This window comes from Takifugu flavidus, chromosome 2, assembly GCF_003711565.1.
Source record: "Takifugu flavidus isolate HTHZ2018 chromosome 2, ASM371156v2, whole genome shotgun sequence".
NCBI lineage: Eukaryota > Metazoa > Chordata > Actinopteri > Tetraodontiformes > Tetraodontidae > Takifugu > Takifugu flavidus.
Window position 1 is genome coordinate 16,058,736 of NC_079521.1, and position 23,083 is coordinate 16,081,818.

Consider the following 23,083-nt stretch of genomic DNA (forward strand, 5'->3'; position numbering starts at 1 on the left):
ACACAAGACTGTCTTTGAAAAGGTCAAATTGACTAATTCAGTTGATCTGCCAACACTTTGTAAAAGATTCTAAATGAATGTTACAAATGAACATCATTAAATTAATCTGTGGACGTCTGGTGGCACCTCGCCCTAGCACGCGGGTCGACACTGGCGCTGGTGTGGCAACGACTTCTGGCTTAATACATAAGCTTTTAACCCAGCAGATACTGACCTTGGCTACTGGAGGTCTCCTAACTGGGTTTGTGCATCAGCAACTTCACTCGGTGGGTCTGAACCTTTAGACACTGTTAACCCCTTGACCCTAATTTTCATGGCAGCTCTTTAGGGATGTTATTTATGTCCATAATTGGCAAACAGAGTTTCTCCACGTCTACTCCGAACTGCTGCTTTTGTGCGGTGGGACCTGACCCATTTAATGATGGCTCCCCCCAACATTCCCAAAGACACTCATTTCACTGAAGTGTTTTGTCAAATAGTCATTCATCCGTTCATCTGTTCAGTCATCCAACAGTCCTGGCAGACAAAAGGGATGCGCCATGATTAGAAATAACAGTGTGCAGGGTCATGTGACCAGGCGGGCTGGCAGGCAGGTGGCCTCGTCCTTGAACTGTGGATTGCACTAAAGGCCAGAACGAGGGAGGTGTACGAGCACAGGGGTTGGGGACTGGACAACGTACAGCATCAGGAAAAGGTCACACTTTAAATTATACAATATGAATATATGGGCCTTCGGTCTTCCAGCTGCTTTATTCTTTCATACTGATTAAATTCAGGCTTCTGCTGTAAAAAGGTCTGTAAATCCCATGAAAAAAAGGCCTTCGGATGGGTGACACGGACCAACAACATCACAGAACAGGTACAAGATCTGCTAAAATAAATAAATAAATAAAGTGGAAAGGCCAAAGGTCATTTCTATGTTTCATACAATAATAAAAAACCAACAGATTAATATCTCCAGTTGAATTACATCCTATGAAACTGAACCTCTGAAAGGACATCCCACTCGAAGGTCTGTACAGTAGCTATATGAGCTGGACCAACCAGCTGTTTACAGCAGCGTGCTAACAGAAAAGAGGCTGATTGGGATGATCAGCCCTCCGGGACTGCAGCTCCAACTATTAGATGAGGCTATTACACTATTAATCACTGCCATGTGAGGAGCTAATTAACAGTCTGGCTGAGATATAAGCAGGATGCGCTCAGCCCCAAATTAACAAATGTAATAAATAGATAATTGAATAGTGACGTCAACAAGGCATTCTGCTATGTCTCACCTTTCACAACATTAAAACCAACACAGGAGTATCATTTTTTTGTAGCGACGAGAGCAAATTAAGCTGTGCCTGTGCGTGAACAACAAAACAGTGTAGTCTACACACAGACAGGAGTCGAGGCTAAAAGAAAACGTCAACCTGAGCGTGCTTAATTTTCTGGAGTATAGAAAAACTGATAAAAACAATGAAATTTATCTGAGAAGTCACACAGCCGCGTGAAACAATGGTGCTCTTGATGCTGCACAAACTGAGGCAGCCTGGTGTATTTATACACCCATATTAGTCAGGCCCGGGCTCTTGCCAGCAAGGCCCAGGGCTGGGAAACAAAGAGCAGCTAGCACTCACACACACATGTACTGCCTCACTCTCAGACACAGACACACACAACCACGATCTAACACTAAAGGGCCTCTTTGTTCAGGCTGCAGCCAGCCAGCCTGGCCCACCATAACACACAGGCCAGTGCAGATGATAACAGTTCACTCAGGCTCTTCAAAGGCTCAGACTAATCCATTTCTGTAGGGCACGCTGATACCAGCGAGCTGAACGGAGGGGAAAAAGCGAGATGAAATGGACAATAATAACCTCCTGTAGAACACTACGAAGAATCAGGTCGAATCAGGCATTACCAACTTCACTGTATGCCTTTAGAGTCTCTATATCATGTTTGATATACAAGTGGAATCAACATCACAGCGCAGGAATCCTCTGAATGTGTCAGGAATTTAAGAGCAAGGTGTTGCGTTATCAATGAATAAATCAACTGGGAACGGTGCTCTTGGATGGCTAACAAGGGACATATTATGCTAAACTCACGTTTTACACTGCTGTAGTGCGTACATTTGCATATCTGGAGGGCCTCCCCACCTGTAAGTGCCACTTTCTAGACTAATTCAATGTTTAGCAAGCTGCCAGAGTACAAAAATGTGTCTCCAAAAGCTCAGACTGTTGCGTAACAGTCTGGACATCTCCTCCCATGCAAACAGAGGATCTGCTCTTTTCTCCTGATTGCTTCACCTGTTCACAACTTCCTGGACCACCGTCATGTAGCACCTGAAAGCCTCGGGCATGTAAAAGCCTCTCTTGCGCCCTGTCCCTGGCAGAAGAGGTGGGAGGGAGGTGCAAAGGTGGTCCGGGGATGGTGATTAGCTGGATTTAGAGGGAAAGGCGGTCAAACTGGACCTTCAGGGCAGGACTGTGAAACTGGTGTGTTTAAAGTCCGACTCGGCTTAATCCTTTTATTGAACAAAGCACTAACATTTCATTTAGACATCACGGGGCCATGTTAACATTTATAAAAGAGAGAAAACATTTGTAACTGGGAAAAAAAAGTTCTTTATCAGTCGTCCACCAATGAAGTCACTGCATGTGGGCGGGGCCAATTCAAACTAATTGTTAAAACTGCAATCAAAAAAGTTAAACGCAAGAGAAAAATAGATAAACTGGAAGTTAAAGATAGAGGAAAGACTGGAGCTGTAATTGATGGGGAACCATTTGTTGTTTACACTAGATTACTGGGCAGATAAGGGAGACATTCCAAGCATCTTGAAGCAGGAAGCCTACAAAGATGACATCAAGTAAACCCCAGCAGAGCTTTAGGTCAGTGTGCCTGCTTCTCTTTCTGCTCCTTTTAGACAGGATGTGAGCAAGAGCAGCAACTGCACCCACAGGAAAAACCGCTCTTCCTGTTTGGATGAACAAGCCGCAGCTTCCAAATCCCTCTGCTCTCTGCTGGTTCTCTGTCGTACGTCTCACCTGGTCTTCAAGACAGCACCCTGAACCTCATTTACTTCTCCAGAAGACAGGAAGTGGTCACCGGCCAGGCGGCTTTTGCAAGAATTTGACTTGTCCTTGTAGTAATATGGCACCAAAACGCAAAACTGAAGCTTCAAATGATTCCTAAAACAACATTTAGGCCAGCATCTCAAACCAGAACCACAACTCTCATCCTCACTGGGGCAACTGAATCCATGGTAACCGTCTCTCCCTGCCTAGTAGACCCAAAGGAGAGAAGGAGGCAAAAGAACACTCAAACAACACTTAATTAGAGAAATGCTCATGCTGTTCCTGGAGCGAAAACACTGGTGTGTTCCGTGCTAACCTATAAATAGCACTACTGCTACTATTGGGCAGGTTGGGACCCTAAAAAATGGGAAACGGCTGCAGTTTTGTGCACACGTGCTCGCGCAGATGGGGGCAAACAGCCAATAGGATGATGACGATCGTGATGACGTAAAATCTCACTCAGCAGCGATGGAGGATGTTGCCATGGTCTGATATGCTTGACTCCATAGGGATGCACCCATTATGAAATTCTGGGCCCAAAAATAAGAAGGCGACAGTGAAAACACTTGTCTGCAGCAACGCCCCCCCCCCCCCCAACACTACAGCCGTGTGCAGCCGACCTTTGCATTGCGTCTCCACTCCACAATGTAGGCGGAGCAGATACGCTTCCATTCAAATCAAGGCGTGTGTGTACACCGGCTGCGGATCCTTGGCATTCCGAGTCGGCCACAGCTCCAGGACGAGTGGAGGGGAATATCGGCCGTTGCCGATTTGTATTTGGCCGATGCACCAGTGCATCGTTATTAATTAGGTTTAAACAGCAGCTTGAAATCCCTCCATCATGACACTTATCAAATGGTGCGTGTACACAAACACACACGCACACGCGGCTCAAAAGTATCTGACACAGAATCACTGCTGCATAGTGAGAGTGGAAATAAAATACAAAACCATTAATCCAGGCTTTTGGATTAAAATGTTAATCTGAGCCATGCTTTCCTCTGAAGTCTGTGGCCGTCTCATGAAAACGGAGAGCTGGAGGGGGCAGAAGGATGGAGGGCAGAGTCGTGTCAATAACGTGAGGTTTTAGTCGTGCTCCTGTCTTAATGCTGCAGCTCTTATTTTACAGATAATAAAATGCCTTCTATGCTCCCAAACGAGCGTGACAGCAGAAGAATCTACTGTTATTTCCCAGCTTGAATCGGCAGCTTTCTCCTCGGTACAATGGGTTCGGCACTAGTCCAAAGGTCAATAATTCGACCTAGACACAAGGAACGAAGTGATATTTGACTGTTAAGTATCATTTTGTGTCATTCAAGTAAGAGAAATATTGTATTTACAGTGGTGCATCTTCCTGGCTGTGGACAGGCAGCCAGACCTGACTCACATCTCATGTTCAGCTAATCCCAGAGTCATGTGAGCTCAACATCAGGAAGCGCTGAGGTCATCCCGGGTGGCGGGAACATATGGGACAGTGACTCAATCCTTCTCGTTATTTTAGATTGATTAGTGGATTTCTCATGCACTTTAAATAGCCTCCCAGAATTCCTAAGTCTCTGGACCAGAAAGCTGTTTTTCCCTCAGGTGTTTTGAGGGTGAAGGTTGGGCTGAATGGTAAACTCCAAGCTGCCACATTCCCTTCAGCCCCTGGGGAAGCCATCTTTACAAAAACCACAGGCTGCTGTGGAAAACAGCCAAAAATGTTGGACTCAAACCTTAAAGAAAATGTTTAAGGGAAAAAAAAACAGTTGAGTGTTCTCTTAATACCTTTAATTCTGTGTTTAATGTGTCTAGCGTGCGCTTATTTGTTCTATAATTAATTATCTTGTGGAAAAAAAATACAGCTGAAGTTAATAATTAATGTGTCATATTCGTCTGTTTGCTGCCCCTTTTGTGATGTTCGTCAGAGGTTGTGGGTTTATATGAAGACAGAAACTTCAGGTGTTACAGTTTAGCATTGTTCTTTGCTGTAAAACTGTATTTACAAGCACATACATGCACACTTGCACATATCAAGACAGCATGTTTCAGCCCTCATCCAGAAATCCACATCTAAAATGTGAGCTCTTATGTAAAGACACACTCGAGCGCACACACAGGTTATTCTTTGTTTTTGTATCTGTGGAAACCAGCTGTATTCCGAGGTGAGCGATAACCCGGTCCAGCACTGGAACCTTTGGATTCCCCACCCATCAGACACACACACACACACGCGCACACACACACAAATGTGCAGAAAAGGAAGCACAGCTCTCTCACTTATTCCAGACAGTTTCTTTCACCTTTTACACCACTCATTCTTTAGATCCTTCTATCTTAACCTCTACCTCGGTACTTAAAAGCCAATCAATAGAAAATATGAAATGTAAAAATGCAAACGCTTCCGTGCTTACAGCACTTTAAAGAGACCGAAATTCAAGCAATTTGGGCCACGTTTACAGAGTTCACACACAGAACACAGTGCAGCTAATGCGTCTCCATGGCCACTCACACAACTTAAACATCCCTGTCAATCCTATTCAAAGGTATGATACTGGTTAAAGCCATTGAACTACCTCCGAATATGTTTATCAGACAGTTGCACATATATAAATATGATGTAACTGTGCCTGTGAATGAGGCCCTCAAGCTGTAATCAACAATAACAGCTTTATTGGTGAGAGGCCAAGAGTAGCCTCATGTCTGATGAACATACAGAAGGAGTGTCCCAAGGTTAACTGGAAGAAGCTTCTTTGGTCTGGTATGAACTGTTTAGGTTGCCATTCATCCATTCCAACCCATGTTGTAGATCCTCATGCAGCTGGGCAAAGAGTGCTAAAAACGAGGTGCAACGACACATTCAATGTGCTCCAAATAAAATCCAGTTATTACTATTATTGTGATCCCAAAACAGACTAAATAGCTTTGCAAAACAGATATTGTGCAGCTCTACAGTAGAATTCCCCGTCTGTGGAGTCACGTGGTGCCATAAAACAAGAGGCCCAGCCCACTCAATAGCATTCCCAAGTCTTTTGAGTACTTGGTGACAATAGGCATGTTGTCGAGCACAATCTATAGTGAATTAATGAGTTACTGTTGCAGCCGCAGGTTCCCAGAGCTCCACTGGCCTTTGCTTACCATTTCACAGAGAGATGAAAGATTCTTACTGGTTATAAACACACCAGAGACGCAGCACAGATAATGCATTCATAAACTAATGCTGATATTACTGTACTTTTTGAATAAATACAGCGAGGCGATCTAAAAATACACCTGGAGCACTAAAAGGCGAAAGCAGAACGCATCACATCTATTTCCCAAACGCGTTATTCAAAAATTCACTCAGTCCAGAATGCATTAAATGTGATTTTTTTTTAAAAAAACAACCTATTTTAACACATGGAGCAGCACCGAAACACGTAGAACTTTTTTTCTCTCGGTCACACCTCCTGCTGCTCACACAGAGCTGTGTGTGTTGCTCCCACCCTGCAGCACACAGGAGTTCACTTTCTCAAAGTCTGCAATTAAAGAGGCACGTGCGGGCCCTCTGGACGACGTTCTATGGACGATGGAGTCAGCAGGAATGCTGTTCATTCATGGTAGGAGCTCGAGGTAAATGAATGCAACAAATGACCTCATTCCAAAACAAGCACGGCTCCAAAATTCCCTAAGTGAAAGTGAAAACCGCTCAGTTAAGGAACGGCTGAAAAAAGAGAAACATCTGATTCATGGTTCGACAGGATTCTGAAGGTTCGCGGCACATATGAGAAACAACTGTCAAAAAAGTGTTAATCAAGCTTCCTAATATCATGTTTACTGTACTGACTGCCAGAGAATAATGATCTGGATTCCAAGCCCAAAATAAAAATCATATTTTCTCTGGAATCATGCAGCCCTACTTTGTAGGCTTTGTAGGGGAAGAAGCCTTGGGATAAATCTGTTCCAGGCTTTCTCTCTTTCCCAACCAGCTGAGCCAGGGCTGCTGCCACATGCGTTCTCCCTCTCCCTGCGATGCCCATCTCTCACCCACCCCTCACATTAAGCACCCTGAGAAAAACGGCACCTAGTTCAAGAAAAGTTCACCCCCGCCCAGCCAGAAGGACCATTCTGTAGCGAAGGAAAGGAAACGCGACCCAAGATGGATCCGTTGGAGCTCTCCATCTCACTCTTCCCATTCTCCATTTTGCACGTCTCCCTCCCCAGGAGGCATTTTCTGCTCCCCTTCATTTTGTCCCTGCCACCCACCTGCCCCCTGCTGTGTGCGTCTGCCCCGTCTTCTCCTCCAGGGACGAGCAGACAAACAGGTCAGATGTCCTTGATAACTGTCACACTCCAGCGTCTCCCAGCATGGAACACAAACATCTGCCTTCTCTCGGGGTTTTTATCTGGACGCTGACAAGAAGATTGCTGTGATTTGATCCAATTACCTTCTGTAATTCACAAGAGAATAACAACTAATAACTTAATTGTGACAACAATGGAGCGCGTCTCATGTCTTAAAGGACACGTATAAACTTTCTGATGCCGTGCCCTGTGGCTCCCGTTACAGGTTTTCCCTCCGAGTTTTAGCTGCAGGAAGTTCTCAACGCAGTTCCGATGCCTCAAAGGTGCAGCAGGTTTAACATTTGCCTCCATTTGTGATATCATGAATCCTCCTGTTCATTTGCTGCCAGCGTTGCCACCAAGGCTAACGTGTGTCCTGGTCTCGGCTGCGAATTCGCCGGGTATTTTCAGTCAACACAACGCGTCTGAATCATGTTTTATTAATCCAAAATGTGCGTTCCCCTTCAATGGGCTCATGTGTTGTGTCAGCAAAATTACACCAAACACTCTTGTGGGTTTGGATGCAAATAGGTCACAGCTTCAGACAAATTAGCCAAAAAAGTGAAGCGCAGCTGAACCCCCCCCCCCCAGCCGCTGTCTTCATCCCGGGCAAATGGCAACCCTCTGGTTTTAAACACAAAGACCGCCTACACCTGCTCTCCTCAAGGACCGGCTCCACAATCAAAGGCTGCTCTGTTACAGACGGACAGGTAAAAGTGTCTGGCAGCTCCGTGCAGACGTAACTCCTGGAGTCTTTTTTTTCTTCTCCTCGACGTCAGATTTGTTTTGTTCCACTTTACTGTTAATAACTTGTTACCCTCAAAAGGATGAAGGGGCAGGACCAAGAAGAAAAACAGCCACAAGGACACTTGTGTCGCCCTCGCACTTTAATTACATTTCCCTCCTTCACTGATGCAAATGCAAAAACATGCAAGCATCAAAGCAACACACATTTAGTTCTGGTCCGAGCTCGCAAGCCTAATTGGCAAAGCCGTCTAGAACTCGGTGTGTTTTCCATCTCATCAGTCTGTTTACACTAAATACAAGTCTAAATGGTCTTTATAATCATAATAAATGCTCTTTTTCACCATTTTTTGAAGTATTCCTTGAGAGATCAACTGCTGAAACTGATACCACTGGCAGTCTTTTAAGTCTTTCCTTATTTTCCTGAAGAAAAAAGAAACCTTTTACCAAATATTCAGAATTTTGGGGGTTTCATCCCTGCTTTGACTGACGCTGGTCTCCTCCGTCGCCTGTGCGACCAGCGGAACCAAACAGTACGATAGCACGTTTCCTTTTCCATCCTCACAGCAACACATCCGCCAAAGCCGCATGAACGTTTAGCTGCTCCCACATGTCAGCATTAGGTCAACGCAAGATTTAACTATTGCTGTTTCTGCTGTGCAAAGAATGAGATGCACAGAGTGAATAAAAGATTAAATTAAATGCTGGTTGTGTTCTGAAACACTACAGCATTTTAACCGTTATCATGCGTCACAGCCAGGCAGTGAAACTTAACACAAGCCAATGAAGCTAAAGCAGAATTTTCCTCCTCTATCGGAGCTTAATGTTTCTAAACTACACATTTTGCTTTGTTAGCTAATAAATATGGTGTCTCTGTAGGTCATTAGGTCACTAGTCCTTTTGAACAGACGTCTAGGAACCTTTAAGTGATGAGAAAGTGTGTTAAACTGATTATATAAACAGAGAAGACTGCTGGGATATTCACATTCGTTGAGGGTGCGTTTATAAGGGTGCTGCAAAAAAAAAAAATAAAAATGTCTTATCAATAAAAGTCATCACCTGTTCACGGACAGAGATTAAGCACCGGCACGCTGCAACAGGGGTTACTTTTGATTCAAGTAAAAAATAAAGACGAAAGCAAGGAACGCCTGTTGTCTTATTCTGGTGTTCGCCGTGTGTCAAGGTGTAACTATGGTGCATAACGTCAGCAGCTCACACGATGGAGCTGGTTTTGTCAAACAGGAAGAACCGACCCAACCTGAATGTCACTAACTCTATTGGACAAACACGGCACATTCTTCACCCGTCAGACAGAGAAAAATACAATTAAATCAAGTGGATTATTACAGTAATAAATACTTCTATTCAAAAACCAAAGACTTTGTCGTTTGGATTAAACTCGCTAAAAAGCTTTTATTCCAGAATTTTCAAAAGTAGTGTAGATGACCGGTCAAGACAAACGAGTCCAGAACTAAAAACACCCAAAGGCTTCATCCAGCTGTTTTTGTAGCCCTCTGAACGGACACTAATCCCACTCAGCTGTAATATTCCTGCAGGTGAAACCAGCAGACTTTAGAGCCCAAACTGGCCTCAACCTCCTGCATCCTCTCAGCCCAGTCTGGGGTCCCATTAAAGCCCAACTGGGCCGGTTTCTCTCGGCGCTGCCACGGTTTGATACCATGTGGAGCAACAGGTACACCGAGCCTCACAATAAACCCAGCTGGTTGAGGAGGTGACACCTTATCAAAGGGAACAAACAGTACCGGACACATTATTTAAACAGGGCAAAACAGGAAGTCTTTGCTGGTGGTAGATTTCAAAATAAGTCTTAATCAAAACACGCACAAACCACACTCACTACGCTGCTTCACGAGTACAAACAGGATTAATTTTTTTTTTTAAGTGACAATTTCCTCACAGTTGCAGCTGAACTTTTTCCGCTTTTGACAAACTTTCGGTCCCACTTGCTCACACATTCCCGGCTCAGGTACCCACCTTATTGGAGGCTTTGGAGGACATTTTCCACCCCTATTCCTTATCAACAGCGTCACGTTAAAAGTTGGGGGCGCTTTTCCTTTGAGAATAACTTGGGAGAGTGCGCACTTTTTCCTTTCCAGTTGGATTTTTCCGCCCAGCTGCCGCCACGCCGGGCTGCCTTATTTTATTTTATCCGGCACGACGAGAAACATGTCACGAAAAACCGTATGGAAAGTCCAAAGTTCATGATCTTATCTTCATTGCCCGGAACGCTAAAGCCTGCCCAGCTGGGTGTTGAACCGTGGGAGAAGCTCGCCGCGATGGAGGGAAGAAAAGCACCTCGTCGGGACGTTTGGTCGCTAACCTCTGGATGAAAAGTTGCGGGTGGAAGGCATCACTGAGGCGGCGCTCACTAGCAATGGTTGCTGGCTAAACCTTCCCCTGCTCCCAGCTCTGCGAGCAACGGCCGTGTCGAGCCAGTGCGGACCGAACCATTATGAGGGAGGAGGGGGACGCGGCGTTGAGAAACAGGGTCATCGTCAATTTTACACCCCGATTTCCTATTAAATAAAAATCATTTTCGTCAGAATGCGCTCAAGTGCACGCTACACTTCACTGGTGATTTCGTTTAAGCAATTATTGAAATATCCGCCTAATGGGAGAAACTGCCTCCCCCTCGTTATTTGGTGGAATCAACGGTCCGGGATACAATAAGGAGAAGCGACGCCGCTGTCCATGCTGATGTTGAATGCTGTTTCTAAGTACAGGGATGGACAATCTTGTGCTCATTTGCTACATATTGAATACAGATCATTTTAAGCCTTTTTCATGGCTAAGCAAAGGCAGTATTCGCGTAGTTAATAAACACAAAGGCATCGTGCCACCCAAAGCTCGTGTTCACATCAAAAACAATGGAATATGCAAGCCAAATGTTCCCTTCCAGGTTATGTGTGCTTTAGTTGCACTCTATTCAGAAGATTAGAGAATTGACCAGCAAGCTAAATATTGTCTTACATTTTTTTTAAATAATTAAAACTATTCTCCTCGAGAGATGCATGTGGTTGACAAACCTCCCTGCAGGAAACCACAAAAGCCATTCACTGGTTCCTAAACCACACCCCACCCACAGGATGCAACAATCTCAGCTAGTATTGTTTCGCTTTACTTGTGTTTCCAGTAAACAATGTTAACTTTGGCTGCTAAGGAGCCAGTGTGAGACAATAATACCTTTTCTGAGTCCCCTGTTTCAGTTACACGTGTTTATGGGGACGGCAGCGACTGATATCTCCAATCACTTCAGCCATCTTTTCCAAACAGTCTGAGCACTCACATTCCCTCTCAACTTTTACTTCCGCTGCGGAGGAGGGTCTGGGGTCAGTGTAGGTGGTCTGAGGGGTTAATTCCCAACAGACAGAATCCCACAAAGCTGAAATACCACGAGTCGAGAGAAGCAGATAACTCTGAAGGGCTGCAGACACCGGTGTGACCTCCAGAAAGACCGAATATCAAGAGGAAAGAGCGAAACTACAGCTGCAGCATTCTTCAGCCAGGGAGAACCCATCCTTGTTTTTAACACGTGGGTGTGAAACAGAAAAGTCTGAACAAAACAGAGACAACTCCCAATCATGCAATTAAAATGCAACATACCAGTATGGATGCCAGGCGCTCGCTTCTCCTGAAGCTCCTCAGATGCTTGTCGGGATCGAGCAGCGCCGACAGCAGTATATTCAACATGATCAGCGGGCGATTGCCTATCAGTAATTCAGAGGCAAAGACACCACAGAAAATAGTGCTGCAGTAAAAAAGCGCTTCCTGTGCTGCTCGCTTCTCACTCCGATCCACACCCGCGATGGTACCTCAGATGTTCTGGCAAAGAGCTGCATGACATTAGCGACACTCCAGCGGGATCAAAGCAACTCTGCCCTCAGTTCCAGCCCTTTTGCCGTCCCTCTCCCTCACCTTCTCCCTCTCACAAATGCACATACACAAGCAGGGAGACGCGGCTCTTTGAGGCGAGGGGCAGCTTCAAAGCTCAGGTGCACTCATGGAAGAGCAGGCACACGGGAAACAAAGCGGAACACGCAGGCCCACTTTTGGCTGCAGCGCATCACAAGGTTCACTCAACCAGCATCTCCTGCAGCGAAAAGGCTAATGTGGAGTGAAACAGGATAATGTGCACGCTCCACCAACACGAACCTGTGGGTAATAAAGTGTTTAGAGGCATTCACCTCAGCGAACGCACAACTTTTGTTATTACGAACGGAGAAGAATGCCGCACGGCCACCGGATAGTCTCGGTTCTCCGTTTTCATCTGTCTCGAATTAGTCTGTGTTATCCCCCTGTTGACCCAGGGCTGCACCGGTCCAGAAAGACTCTCTGTTTCCACATACTAATAAAAACCTTCTGGAGAAAGGAAGAGCTTCTCGATCAATTTCTGTAATACTATTAGGTTTAAAAAGGCAGCGCGCTAAAGACGGCGTTCGAATTATTAGTATTAGATGAGGTGTGGGGGGATGAAGAAAAGTGGACATTAATCATTAGAACCCTGAGGATATATTTTCTCACAGCAAATATGGACCTAACCGGTTCCTTGGCTGCATATGAAGGAGACATCATGTGCAGACCGTGTAGTATTACAGTACCTTGAGGTGGGAAACGGGCAGATCAGGTTTACCTTCCCCGCCATTCACACTTAACCTGATGCAAAATACCCCTGGAAGATTTCTGAAATGTGGTAAGTGTGTGAGGGTTCTCCATCATCTCGGTCAGGGGGGTCTTAAATACTGGTCTCGGGTCGCCTCAGCAAAGACCTAGTGGAGGTTAAACAGCAGGACCTGAAACGCGCCACAGACCTATTAACATATAATAGATTTAAACTCTTTCTATGACGCCCCCAGCCTGATAGCTGTGTTGACTTTGAGCAGCAGCATATGTTTGCCGTAACAGGCTATTATTCTAAATGCTGTTGCCATCCTACTGGTGGAACAGCAGACAGATTTAGGGCTCGGCCGTGAAAACTCTCAACTCCTAAATAAAATGCTGCATAACCTGGTTAACGAATAGTGGTGTTTTCATATTTGTTATTGTAGAAAATCAATAATACCGTTGGTTTCATTCATTTACAACACAAGTATGTAGAAGTATGAGAAAAAAGAAAGAAATGAGCTATTTGGAGACCCTTTTTCCTAATGAAAAAACCTTTGGAGTATTAAATTCACCAAAGTCGGTCAGTGGCTGAGAGAACCAGGGTCCTTTTGATCTTCTGAAGACATTCACTCCGAGGCCCAGTCTATGATCAACCAACCAAAAAAAATCTCATTTTCCTCTTCCCCTGCGTCTTTCCTACTCATTCTCCTTCCAACGGATGAGGATTTCGGAACTTTCTCGCCACTGCTGAACCTCAGTGAACCCATCTCTGCTACATGTCCGGGACACTTTTAACAAGGAAAACGTCCAAGCAAGATGCATGAAAAGTAAAAAGTTACTACTGTATCATGCTTTCTAAACATGATTGACAATGAGACTGTAAATTAAAGTTGCATGTGTGTGTGTGTGTGTGTGTGTGTTGTGCCCCTAAATACTTCAAGCAACTCGACCTTTTCCCTTCATTGTTGTGAGGGAACAGCCAACAATGCAGTTTGTTCCCAGCGACGTGTTACAAAGTGTCTGTGCCAGTGTGTCCTTCGAGATGCAACATGGAGGGAACAGGCGCGCTCTGGAACCCTTGTGATCCCTGCAAAAACATTCCTACATCATCTTCACCGTGACAAACAGAAGGTCGCTTCCTGTGCATTAATAAGAATTTCAGCTAAGACGGAAATGGAAGCAGATAAATTAGATGCACACAAAGGGGAATAAACAGCAACAGGAAGTGGAGGAATTTAGAATGTAATAGCAAGTGTATGAACAATACTGTGGTCGTGTTTTTGCTGCTGAACTGTCGCATTTCCTGGCAATCAGAGAAACCTCCCTGACTGACACACAGTTTGGATACTGATGAGCTGTTAATTCTGTCGGAATTATCTGTCGCCCCAGGTCAGATGAGGAGACGCCGCCGTCAAAATGGTGGTTAATTTTACAGTCGATGGCCACCTGAGGCCGTAATAACAGTGCAGGAACACAACCGGGCGCATGTTTGCTGACGTCTCAACTAAATCCAAACCTGATCTGCAGTTTTGGTTATGGAAAAGAATGCTGTCAGAGGGTTTTAGGACAAGATGTTTCTTATTGTCAGGGAGCTCATATCCAACACAAAGGAGTTGGAATGGAACAAGGCCGGCAGAGTTTTCATCCAGGCTGTCGAGCTTTAGAGATGTTTATGTAATTTATTTTTCGTTCCGAGCGAGTCCAACAACAGCAGATGGGAATTTATCACTCCGATGCTGCTAACTCACGACGTCGCGTCAAAGCAGATTACAAACACATTGTAGCGACGGCATAAGTGTTAATATTCTTACGTCTGGGTCTGCGCGTGTGAGGGGCCAAGTGTGGCGTAAATCTCCCAGCTAATTAACAAGCGACACAGAGCGGCCTCCCTTAAACTGGGAGACAGAGTCATGTCTCAGTGGGTCCAGCAGCTGCAGCTCCGGTTACAGTGTTGACAGCGAGCAGTAGGCACTGAAACGCCATCTGACACGTACGTAAAGTAGCATGTAATTGATTTTTTAGGGAAGACTGAAGATTTACAAGTCTGACGCAGGTCGGGCTGCTGCGCTTTGAGTTGGAGATTTGTGTTGTGGCTGCCCTGCAGAGAGGCAGGAGGCGGGAGCAGATTTCGGCTTGGTTGATGTGTTTGACGCGGCCAAATCAACGCGTACCCTCAAAATCTCTGATGTATAAGCGCAGCAAATGTTTGAGTGCGACTGTCTCCGTGGGTTAATGTATAACCAGACATACAGTCACAAATAGTTTTTGCACTCTGTCATGTTGACACAGGGGCTATGTGGCAGTGGCCTATAGAATGCCCTGCTTATATCTCATGGAAGTAATAGCTGGTGACAAACAGAAGGCAAACTCTTCAGTGAAACTTGTCTGTATATAAAATGAAATAAAGATGTCTGGAGGGTATGCAATGAACCATTTCATGACTTATAGATGTTCTTAATTTTCTAGTTTTTTATGTTCAAATAAAAGAGCGATGTATTAAAACATACACACAAAAAAAATCTGTGATGAACAGTTATGCTGTTTTAGCCTTAGCTTTAGCATTCATTATAATCTAACAATTAGGCATCTGCAGGGGATTTAGCTTGTGAATTTATCCTCATGATTACGATTTATCCAGCTTTTTTTCACTGTTGCGTTTAATGAATTCTATTTTCTGTAACTCTGTAACGAAGGCCTGCCCTCAACAAAGGGCAGATGAAGAGAGGAAGTGGTGATTTCTGGATGAGCTGATAGGAAAACAAGGAGGAAACGAGGAAACTCCAGACATGTGCAAGCCTCATAAGACAGATATCATGAGATACATGCACCGGTTCATCATTGTGCATCTTCATTCATCAGTGGATTACTTGAGAACACACCTCTGGAAAATAGCAATCTGCTCCCTTATCATGATGAATCATCCCCATTACAGGATATCCAGAAAGGAACACATTAGCTTAGCGTATTTTTGTTCTTACACTTTCCCGTCTATTCACAGGAGATTATACAGACTTCTGACCCACAGACTTACGTGCACTGACAGAATGTTTTGTCTTTGTACTTCAGAGATAAGAGAGAATCACTTGCCTTTCGACAAAGAGATTAGTAAGAGGTAAAAAGTATATGTTTGAAAGTCCTCCAATAAGATTTTAGCATTTTGGGCTCAAACTGCAGATACTGTTACATATGGGGTCAAGACGTCATGAACAGAAAAGAGGTTTTATTTTAAAAGAAAGGCAGGAAACAAGTCAGAGTGGATCGAAAACAGGAAGTGGAAAGAGAAGGTGAGCGGAGGAGAAGAAGTGAGGTGAAGGGCCGACGGATTACGTGAAGAAAGACGACAAATAGCAGGGAAAATATCCCAGTACAAGAGCTGAGAGGAGCCAGGCTGGGGTGAAGAAAATGTCAGATGTGAAAGACCGCAGGAGAGAAAATATGCTGAGACACATCTGAGACTAAGAGCAATAAAAGAAGACAGAATTAGCTGATATTAGACACTAACAATGAGGAAATGTTTCAACTTTGGTGACCTCCAGAGGCCCCCGACCCCACCCCTGCTGGCGCTCTCCCCATGGTACTGCCTGTTACTGCTGAATTCCAACAGAATGAAACTACTCTCTCTGGGCAAAGGGGTGGAAACGGCACAGGCTTCCAGGGGAAAACATCACTCTAAAACGCAGCACATTTGAACAAACACACAAAAGTGGTTAGTTAGGACAGCACCAGTCGGTTAATGTGGGTAAAGTGTGATTTATTCTCTGATTCATGGGAATAGTTGGTTGATAAGGGATCAATAAATGCTAACTGCTGAATTATGGTAGTAGATTCAGGTTATAAAACTGGATTATCATGCGAAAATCTCCTTATTAATGTCAGATTTGCATCAGATGTGCATATGCAGCTGAACTGTGCTGGAAATATATATATTTACAATATGTGTGTTTTTTCAGCAGGCATTAGCTCCCTCCGTCTGCATTATTATTTCAGCCCCACTGAATTAGTCCCCCACAACCCCGAGTGTGACTCATTCTCTGTGGCTCCGCCCTCAAAAACATGACCTTACGAGAGGTGAGGTTGCAGTTTTGATCTAACGGAAGGAGGCGAAGCAGTGGAGGATGGGAACCCGAGCTTGCCAGAGAGACACGGCAGCCACGGGGGCCGCTTCAAGCCTGCTCGTGATGAGATGCGATGGGACCCGACCCCGCAGCAGCCCCAGCCAGTGTATTAGCTGACTAATTCACTGGCTGTCCAGTGCCAGGATCCAGACTCATCAGCTTTGGTGTTCTCTTGTCAGACTCATTTTTACAATGTCCCACTGGTCAATTCGAAGCGCTAATGCCCAACACAAGGGCCCCTAATGCCAAGTGATTATGGAGTGCTGCTTTAGCACATTTGCTGCCTGAAAAGAAAGAAAGCACCACAAGGCAGCGGCTGGGCTCCCTGCTCTAAAGGACCAGCCTGATGAACTCAGCAGAAAGGGACCAGACCGAAAAAGCCAGTCTAAGCCACCCATCTCAGGGTGGCCACTGTGAGCCTGAGCTGGCTCGGAATTGAGCTGGGATTTATAGAACGGCATTCTGCAGCATATTTCCATGAGCTCATACTGTACGTGACCAGTGGATCCATCCGGACCATTGCGGCGCGGTGGGCCGAGAGGAGGGTGTGACTCCGTTTGATTTGCGATGGCTGAACGTAAATATAGATTTTGAATGTGCATGAAAAATAAACAGAAAAGCTATTCTGATTAATTCTGTCTTTTGGACAATATTGGCATGAGAGAAAGTTGAAATGCATTGTGGGTATGCGTCCTGGCTGCAACGTCAGCAGGAACAGAGATGTGTTTGGTCCGTATTTGCCTCCAGCTCTGGCATCACCTCAGGCCCGCCTGGTTGAACTAGTGTCGCTGGTCGAAGCATGTGACACATATAGTAAACAGCATATGGAAACATCACTGCTGGGATAAAAACACCAGGGAACACAGGCTGAAAAACACTTCAGGGCTGTTCTTTGCATTTGCCTGTCTGTAATTTATCCTATCGTCAGTAAAAGCAATGAAACTGAGAAAATAAAGTTATTCTTGGATGAATTATGAGTTGTGGGGACTATCGCACAGCTACTGACTGAGGGAGGATAAAAGCTGAAGCTAAAGTATAGAATTTTAAATTAGAATTCATCAATATTGTAAAGAGTTTGAAAAACACATTAAGTGTCTCTTTGTTGCTCTACAAGCTGTCATCAGAGAAATAAATGACAGGGTTTGTTGAGCAACATTGGGAATTATATGATGCACAAGCACCAAAATAAGCATAAAGAGTCGACAATATCCATCTCCTAAGCTAATGGAACATGAGTGTATTTAATTACAGAGTGTAGCAGAGAGAACTTTACGCAGACCGCAGCTACAAGGCTGTGATTAGTTGTGTTGTCATGCTGTTTAGTCAGTGTGTAATGTGCAAGAGCAGCAGTCCCGCGGGTAGGTCAGGCCGTACGACACATCAGCGCAGCCAGGACAACGCTTTATACCAGAAAGTGTCTGAATCACAGCAGTTACACAGAGGAAGTGAACATATTTACTGTCAGGCTTCTGGAGCCTTCACACGACGGAAGGAGCCAAATGTCTGTGCGATGATCTCTTTTGAAGAAGACAGTTTGACATGATTGACCGACGTCAACAGACAGAGCTGTGGAAGGAGCAGACGGTAATCCTCTTATTCATACACTATATAGGTTGCTTGACATTATACATGGGATGGATTAAATAGATTTTACATCACAATCCTTGAACTGTTGGTGCTTTCAGGACTGACAGGGGGGAAAAAAGGTTCTTGTGCGTCACATTTCTGCCACAGACTGCAGTTAAAATGGGACGGGAAAAAATAGCAAAGTGTAGATACGCACATCAACACGCTCAAGTAAAGTTATTTTGCACGGTTCAAAGAAAGAGGGACAGTTGTCCTTTTGAAGTGCTTCCTCCGAGAGCCGAGAGATCCACACAACAAAATGTCCTTTGGTGTAGGAACAAAGATCCACTTTCATCTGTCAGCACCAGACCGTTCATTTAAAAACAGAACAAGAGTTCTGTATATCAACATCAAATGCCGGGGGGGGGGGGGGGGATAAAAGGAGCCGGCGGAGGGACTCGCTTCAATCATCCTTCCCCAAATATACAGATTTGAAATCTCTGTGCTCACTCACCACACAGAAGTGCACAAGCCTGCGCGGTCCGACTGCAGCTACGGTTAACCCAGGGGGTGCTGCCTCCCGGGTCAGTGTCCCTCTGAACGCACGAGCGCTGTGCCACTCAGGGCGTTTGCCTGCGCGAGTGAAAGAAGAGTGATCCTCTGCAGCGCGCGCTGTGGACTGAGAGCAAATCCAACCTGGTGTGACATCTGTGAAGGGCGTCAGATAATCTACGTGACACTGCCACTGACAGGAGCGGCGGTATTGATTTAAAAAGCAACCAGATCTAAAATTAGATTCCTATGCGTTATGATTGGACCAAAGGCACGGGCCTGGCTGCTGATACGGTCCTATGGGCGGTTTCTGGGATGGAAATCTGCCTGCTTAACCACGGTGAGTCCAGTCTGGAGCCGGCCTCACAACGCTGGGGCCCTCTGGCCTGACCTCATGTTCCCTTCTTCCCTCCAATCTCTCTCTGGCTGTGATAACAGAGACATTCCTGAGCTCGCTCCCTGCTTTGCAGCAGGCCTCTCCTTTAATTCCAGCAGAGTGTGTGGAATGTTGGACCACAGAGCTGAGCGGCAAACGGGGAGGAAATGAAAACCCGAGCACCTGAGTGCCCACGGGGACCGTCACATGTAGATGAGCGCAAACTTACAGGGAGAACATCGGTCATGTGACGCGCAGACTTAGAGAAACGCTGCCCGTGTGCAGCCGCGCCAGAGCGGCTTGTGGGGATGGATCGGATCCATGCAAGACAAGACTGGGTGAGGATGATTTACATAGCGGTTTGTGCTCGCGAGCGTCTCGCCATTGTTGTAGCCACGGAGACCAGAGTTCAAATTTGTTCCGGGACGACGAGACAGAGCTGCTCAGACGAAAAACAAAAGGAGCAGAAAGGCAGGTCAAATACCATGATCCAATTAGACTCTGCTCAATTTCCTTCAGACAGCCAAAAGGTGCCCGTGTGTGCACGTGAGCGTGCGCGTTTGCGTGTGTTGGAGAGAGAGCGAGAGCGCAGAAAGACAAACATCAGGTGAGCAGAAGACACGTGCCAATAAAATGAGCAGATAAATCACACAGAGTTCCAAAGAAAGGGTTTTGGCAGACTGGGTTGTTATTCCTTTTTGAGCGGGACTACTTTCACAAACACTGGGCAGAGGGTGAAAACACCCAAGACAGGGCGGTTCGCAGCGCTGCAGCGCAGGGATTTATAATGCGGGTCAGGTCAGACGGAGGATAAATCTGTGGGAATCAATTCCCTTTCATTGGTTGGTTCCTTTACTGATGGGTCGCCACTAGGGAAGAACGTCTGGGAGCTGCGGTGATTGAGTTGACCTGAGGGCTGGTGGTGGAGAGGAATGGCACCATCCCACGACACCACCAAGGCAGGTGATGACATTCAACTGCACAGGAGTGCTTGAAATCCTCCCACTGTCCGTTTGAAACTCCGGTCTTGCGACTGTCGATCAAACACCGGCTTTGTTTTCCTGCTGGCCTTTTCTCCCTGACAGCCGAGTGTGTGTGTGGGTTGGTGTGTGTCCCACGTGTATGGCCGTGTCTCTGGCTGCCAGTCTCTCTGACAGGAATGCGTCTCCTCATGCGGGGGAGGGGGATCGAAGGCGACAACGTCTCCGAGCTGTCGCGTCAACTGTGACGGCGGCGCGCACTAACGGATCGCGCCGTCTCCTTCGACCTTTTCCTTACACGGGCTCTGACGCGTTTCCCCCCCTTCTGCCCGGTTTGTCTCCCGCCAAACTGTCTCTACCTGTTATTGCTGCCCACCTGCTTGGCTCCGCATCTGCCGGTCTGTCTGCCAGCCTGCTTCGGGACTAAGGAGGGAAGCCAGCTTTATTAAAAGAAAACAAGCAGGAGACGAGGATATGAGGACAGTTAATCTGCTGGAATTGTTACAGAGGCTGTGAGGGAGCTCCCACTGAAAACCAGCCAGAAATATATTGCACCGGCACTGACTAAACCTCCACAGCACAAACAAATTAGAAAAGGCAGCAAATGATATTTAATTCAATGTAGAGAAATAAGTAGAGCACACTTTTTTGAGTCTTACAGCTTTCTGGCAGACTGAAAGAAAAGCCAGTGACCCATGGATGACATAATCCCTATCACCTGACTGATCAGTCATGCTGCACTGCTCTCCACCCTTCCCACCTCTCCTCTTAATGAAATGTCTGACAACATAAATATATGCAGCCGTAGCAGAGAGTCCATATCATCCTTTTGGGTTCATATCATTATATGTGGGTAATAATCAAGTCACGCTGACCTCTGGCCTCATAAAATATATGTTTACTTTGATCCTATAACTGAGTTTAATCCCTTCCTGTATGGTAGTAAATACTGAAATTCATTTCAATGATGAATCTGTTTTCACAGAGGGCCGAGATGAAAGAATAACAGGAGTTTTAGGAGAATTTATCACTAAATCACAGGGTAATAGTAAAAACATCTGCTTCAGAGAAATGTGCATCAAAAAAAAGAAACTCGTCTGGATAACATACGCTCTCTGTCCTTTAGTTAAAATGGAGCCCGGTGCTGCTGAGGGGGTCAGCGGCCTTTCATAAGCTGCTTTAGGAACCATAGTGGGGAAAGCCTGACCTCTGCCGGACACTCATCGAAACTCACTTTATTAGACGACGCTTTAAACATAGACTGTAGCACCCCCAGTGGCCGTGTGGGTGTATTACACCGTCTTAAGAAATTAAAATATATTAGCTTTAGATTTAATGTAGAGGGATGATCGATTAAGAGATGTTGTTGACTCTGAGGTAGATATGAATACACACTGTTAAGTATCCTTCTCCAAAAGGCAAATGTTTGGTTGTCAAAATGTGCAATGCTTTGTAATGAAGGACAGCATAAATGTTTTTCATTTGTTTTGTGCATTAAAACTATTTGATAGAATTTGATGCTACTCCTGCCTAAAAACTATACAAACAAGTCCCTATTGTTAAAAACAGATCGTACTCATGTAATTAATTGTTAATATTAATATAATGTCACGCTAAGTGGAGGGAAGAGTTTTAATATATTATTCAACAACCAGTCTCTTGCATATAAATATATAATGAACCAAATTATATTGACATATAGATGTGTGTATTTATAAAAGTTTGTTGACAGCACAATGTATCCAAATCCACTAAAGATGTCCCCATATCTATTATTGATTATGTTAAATATGCTATAAATTATACATAAATAATGGGATATTATATTAGAGCAAGTCCTGAGTGATGCATTTATATTTTTGTCAATATCATGTCCACACACACACACACACACACACACACACACACACACACACGCACACAGTGCATTTGCTGAATCAGTCAGTGCATGGTCACACATGACCTTTGACCTCAGAAGTCAGTTTAAATCCCAGTGCTGTGGACATCAATTCTCAAGAAATGCTGATACATCTGGACTTTATTTCTGTTAGCATAAGCAAAAGAACATATTGTATCAGATATATGTCAGAGATGAGAGAGAGCCACGCTAAAGTATGTAAATATGTGAACTGTCAGAGGAGCGTCTGGAAGGGTCACTTCCCCGAGTCGGGGCGCCATCTTAGTTTCTGTGCTGCACAGGCCATCGCAGAGTGTTTTAATGGACTTGGACGGAGGGGCCATCAAAACGGCGAGCAGAGTACATCCCTCAGCAGGTAGCATCCTGAAATAGAAACCTTGATCCTAATGGTGCAAAGCACAGCCCCTGGCTTCTGACAAATCCATCTCCAGAGCCCCCCCACCCGGTCCCTGAGCAAACGCTCCTCCTGAGGCAAACGCACACAAACACACACACATATATATCTTTGTCAGCTTGGATTAGTGCCCCCGCTCCATTTTTCACTTGTTTTACACCTCTCTGCTGGGGCCGTTTGCAGGTTGGCATGGCGGCTCCCCCCCCCGGGGGGATCTCACTTTACAAAGTTTCACATTTCCAGCGGTCAATTTGGTTAAGAAGGAAAACTAAAGTCAAACGGGAAAGGGGAGAGTCTGGTGGCGCGTGCGATGGGGAGGGGGGGGGGGGGGGGAGAGAGAATCCTGGTCGGGTTCACTGAGGTGACACTGCTGAAAGACGCCGGCACGCACGGGTGATGAGGCGAAGCGGAGGAGCCGAGGTGACGGCTGGGTAACGCCATGGACTCCTCG

The 23,083-nt window shown here is 45.5% G+C and overlaps 1 protein-coding gene across 15 annotated transcripts in view; it reads right to left on the bottom strand.

The window, feature by feature from the left end:
- Window positions 1-23,083, bottom strand: part of tjp1a (tight junction protein 1a) — a 58,276-nt gene that overhangs the window by 22,314 nt on the left and 12,879 nt on the right. Inside the window, exon 1 of one of the 15 annotated variants that reach the window (XM_057024326.1) lies at window positions 11,733-11,843. The exons of 13 other annotated variants lie outside the window; for them this stretch is intronic. In XM_057024326.1, coding sequence (XP_056880306.1) covers window positions 11,733-11,819 — 87 coding nt within the window. In that variant the 5' untranslated portion in view covers window positions 11,820-11,843. Of the gene's footprint in view, window positions 1-10,103; window positions 10,545-11,732; window positions 11,844-23,083 lie in introns of those variants that run through there. One more of the 15 variants, XM_057024344.1, reaches the window with a different exon arrangement.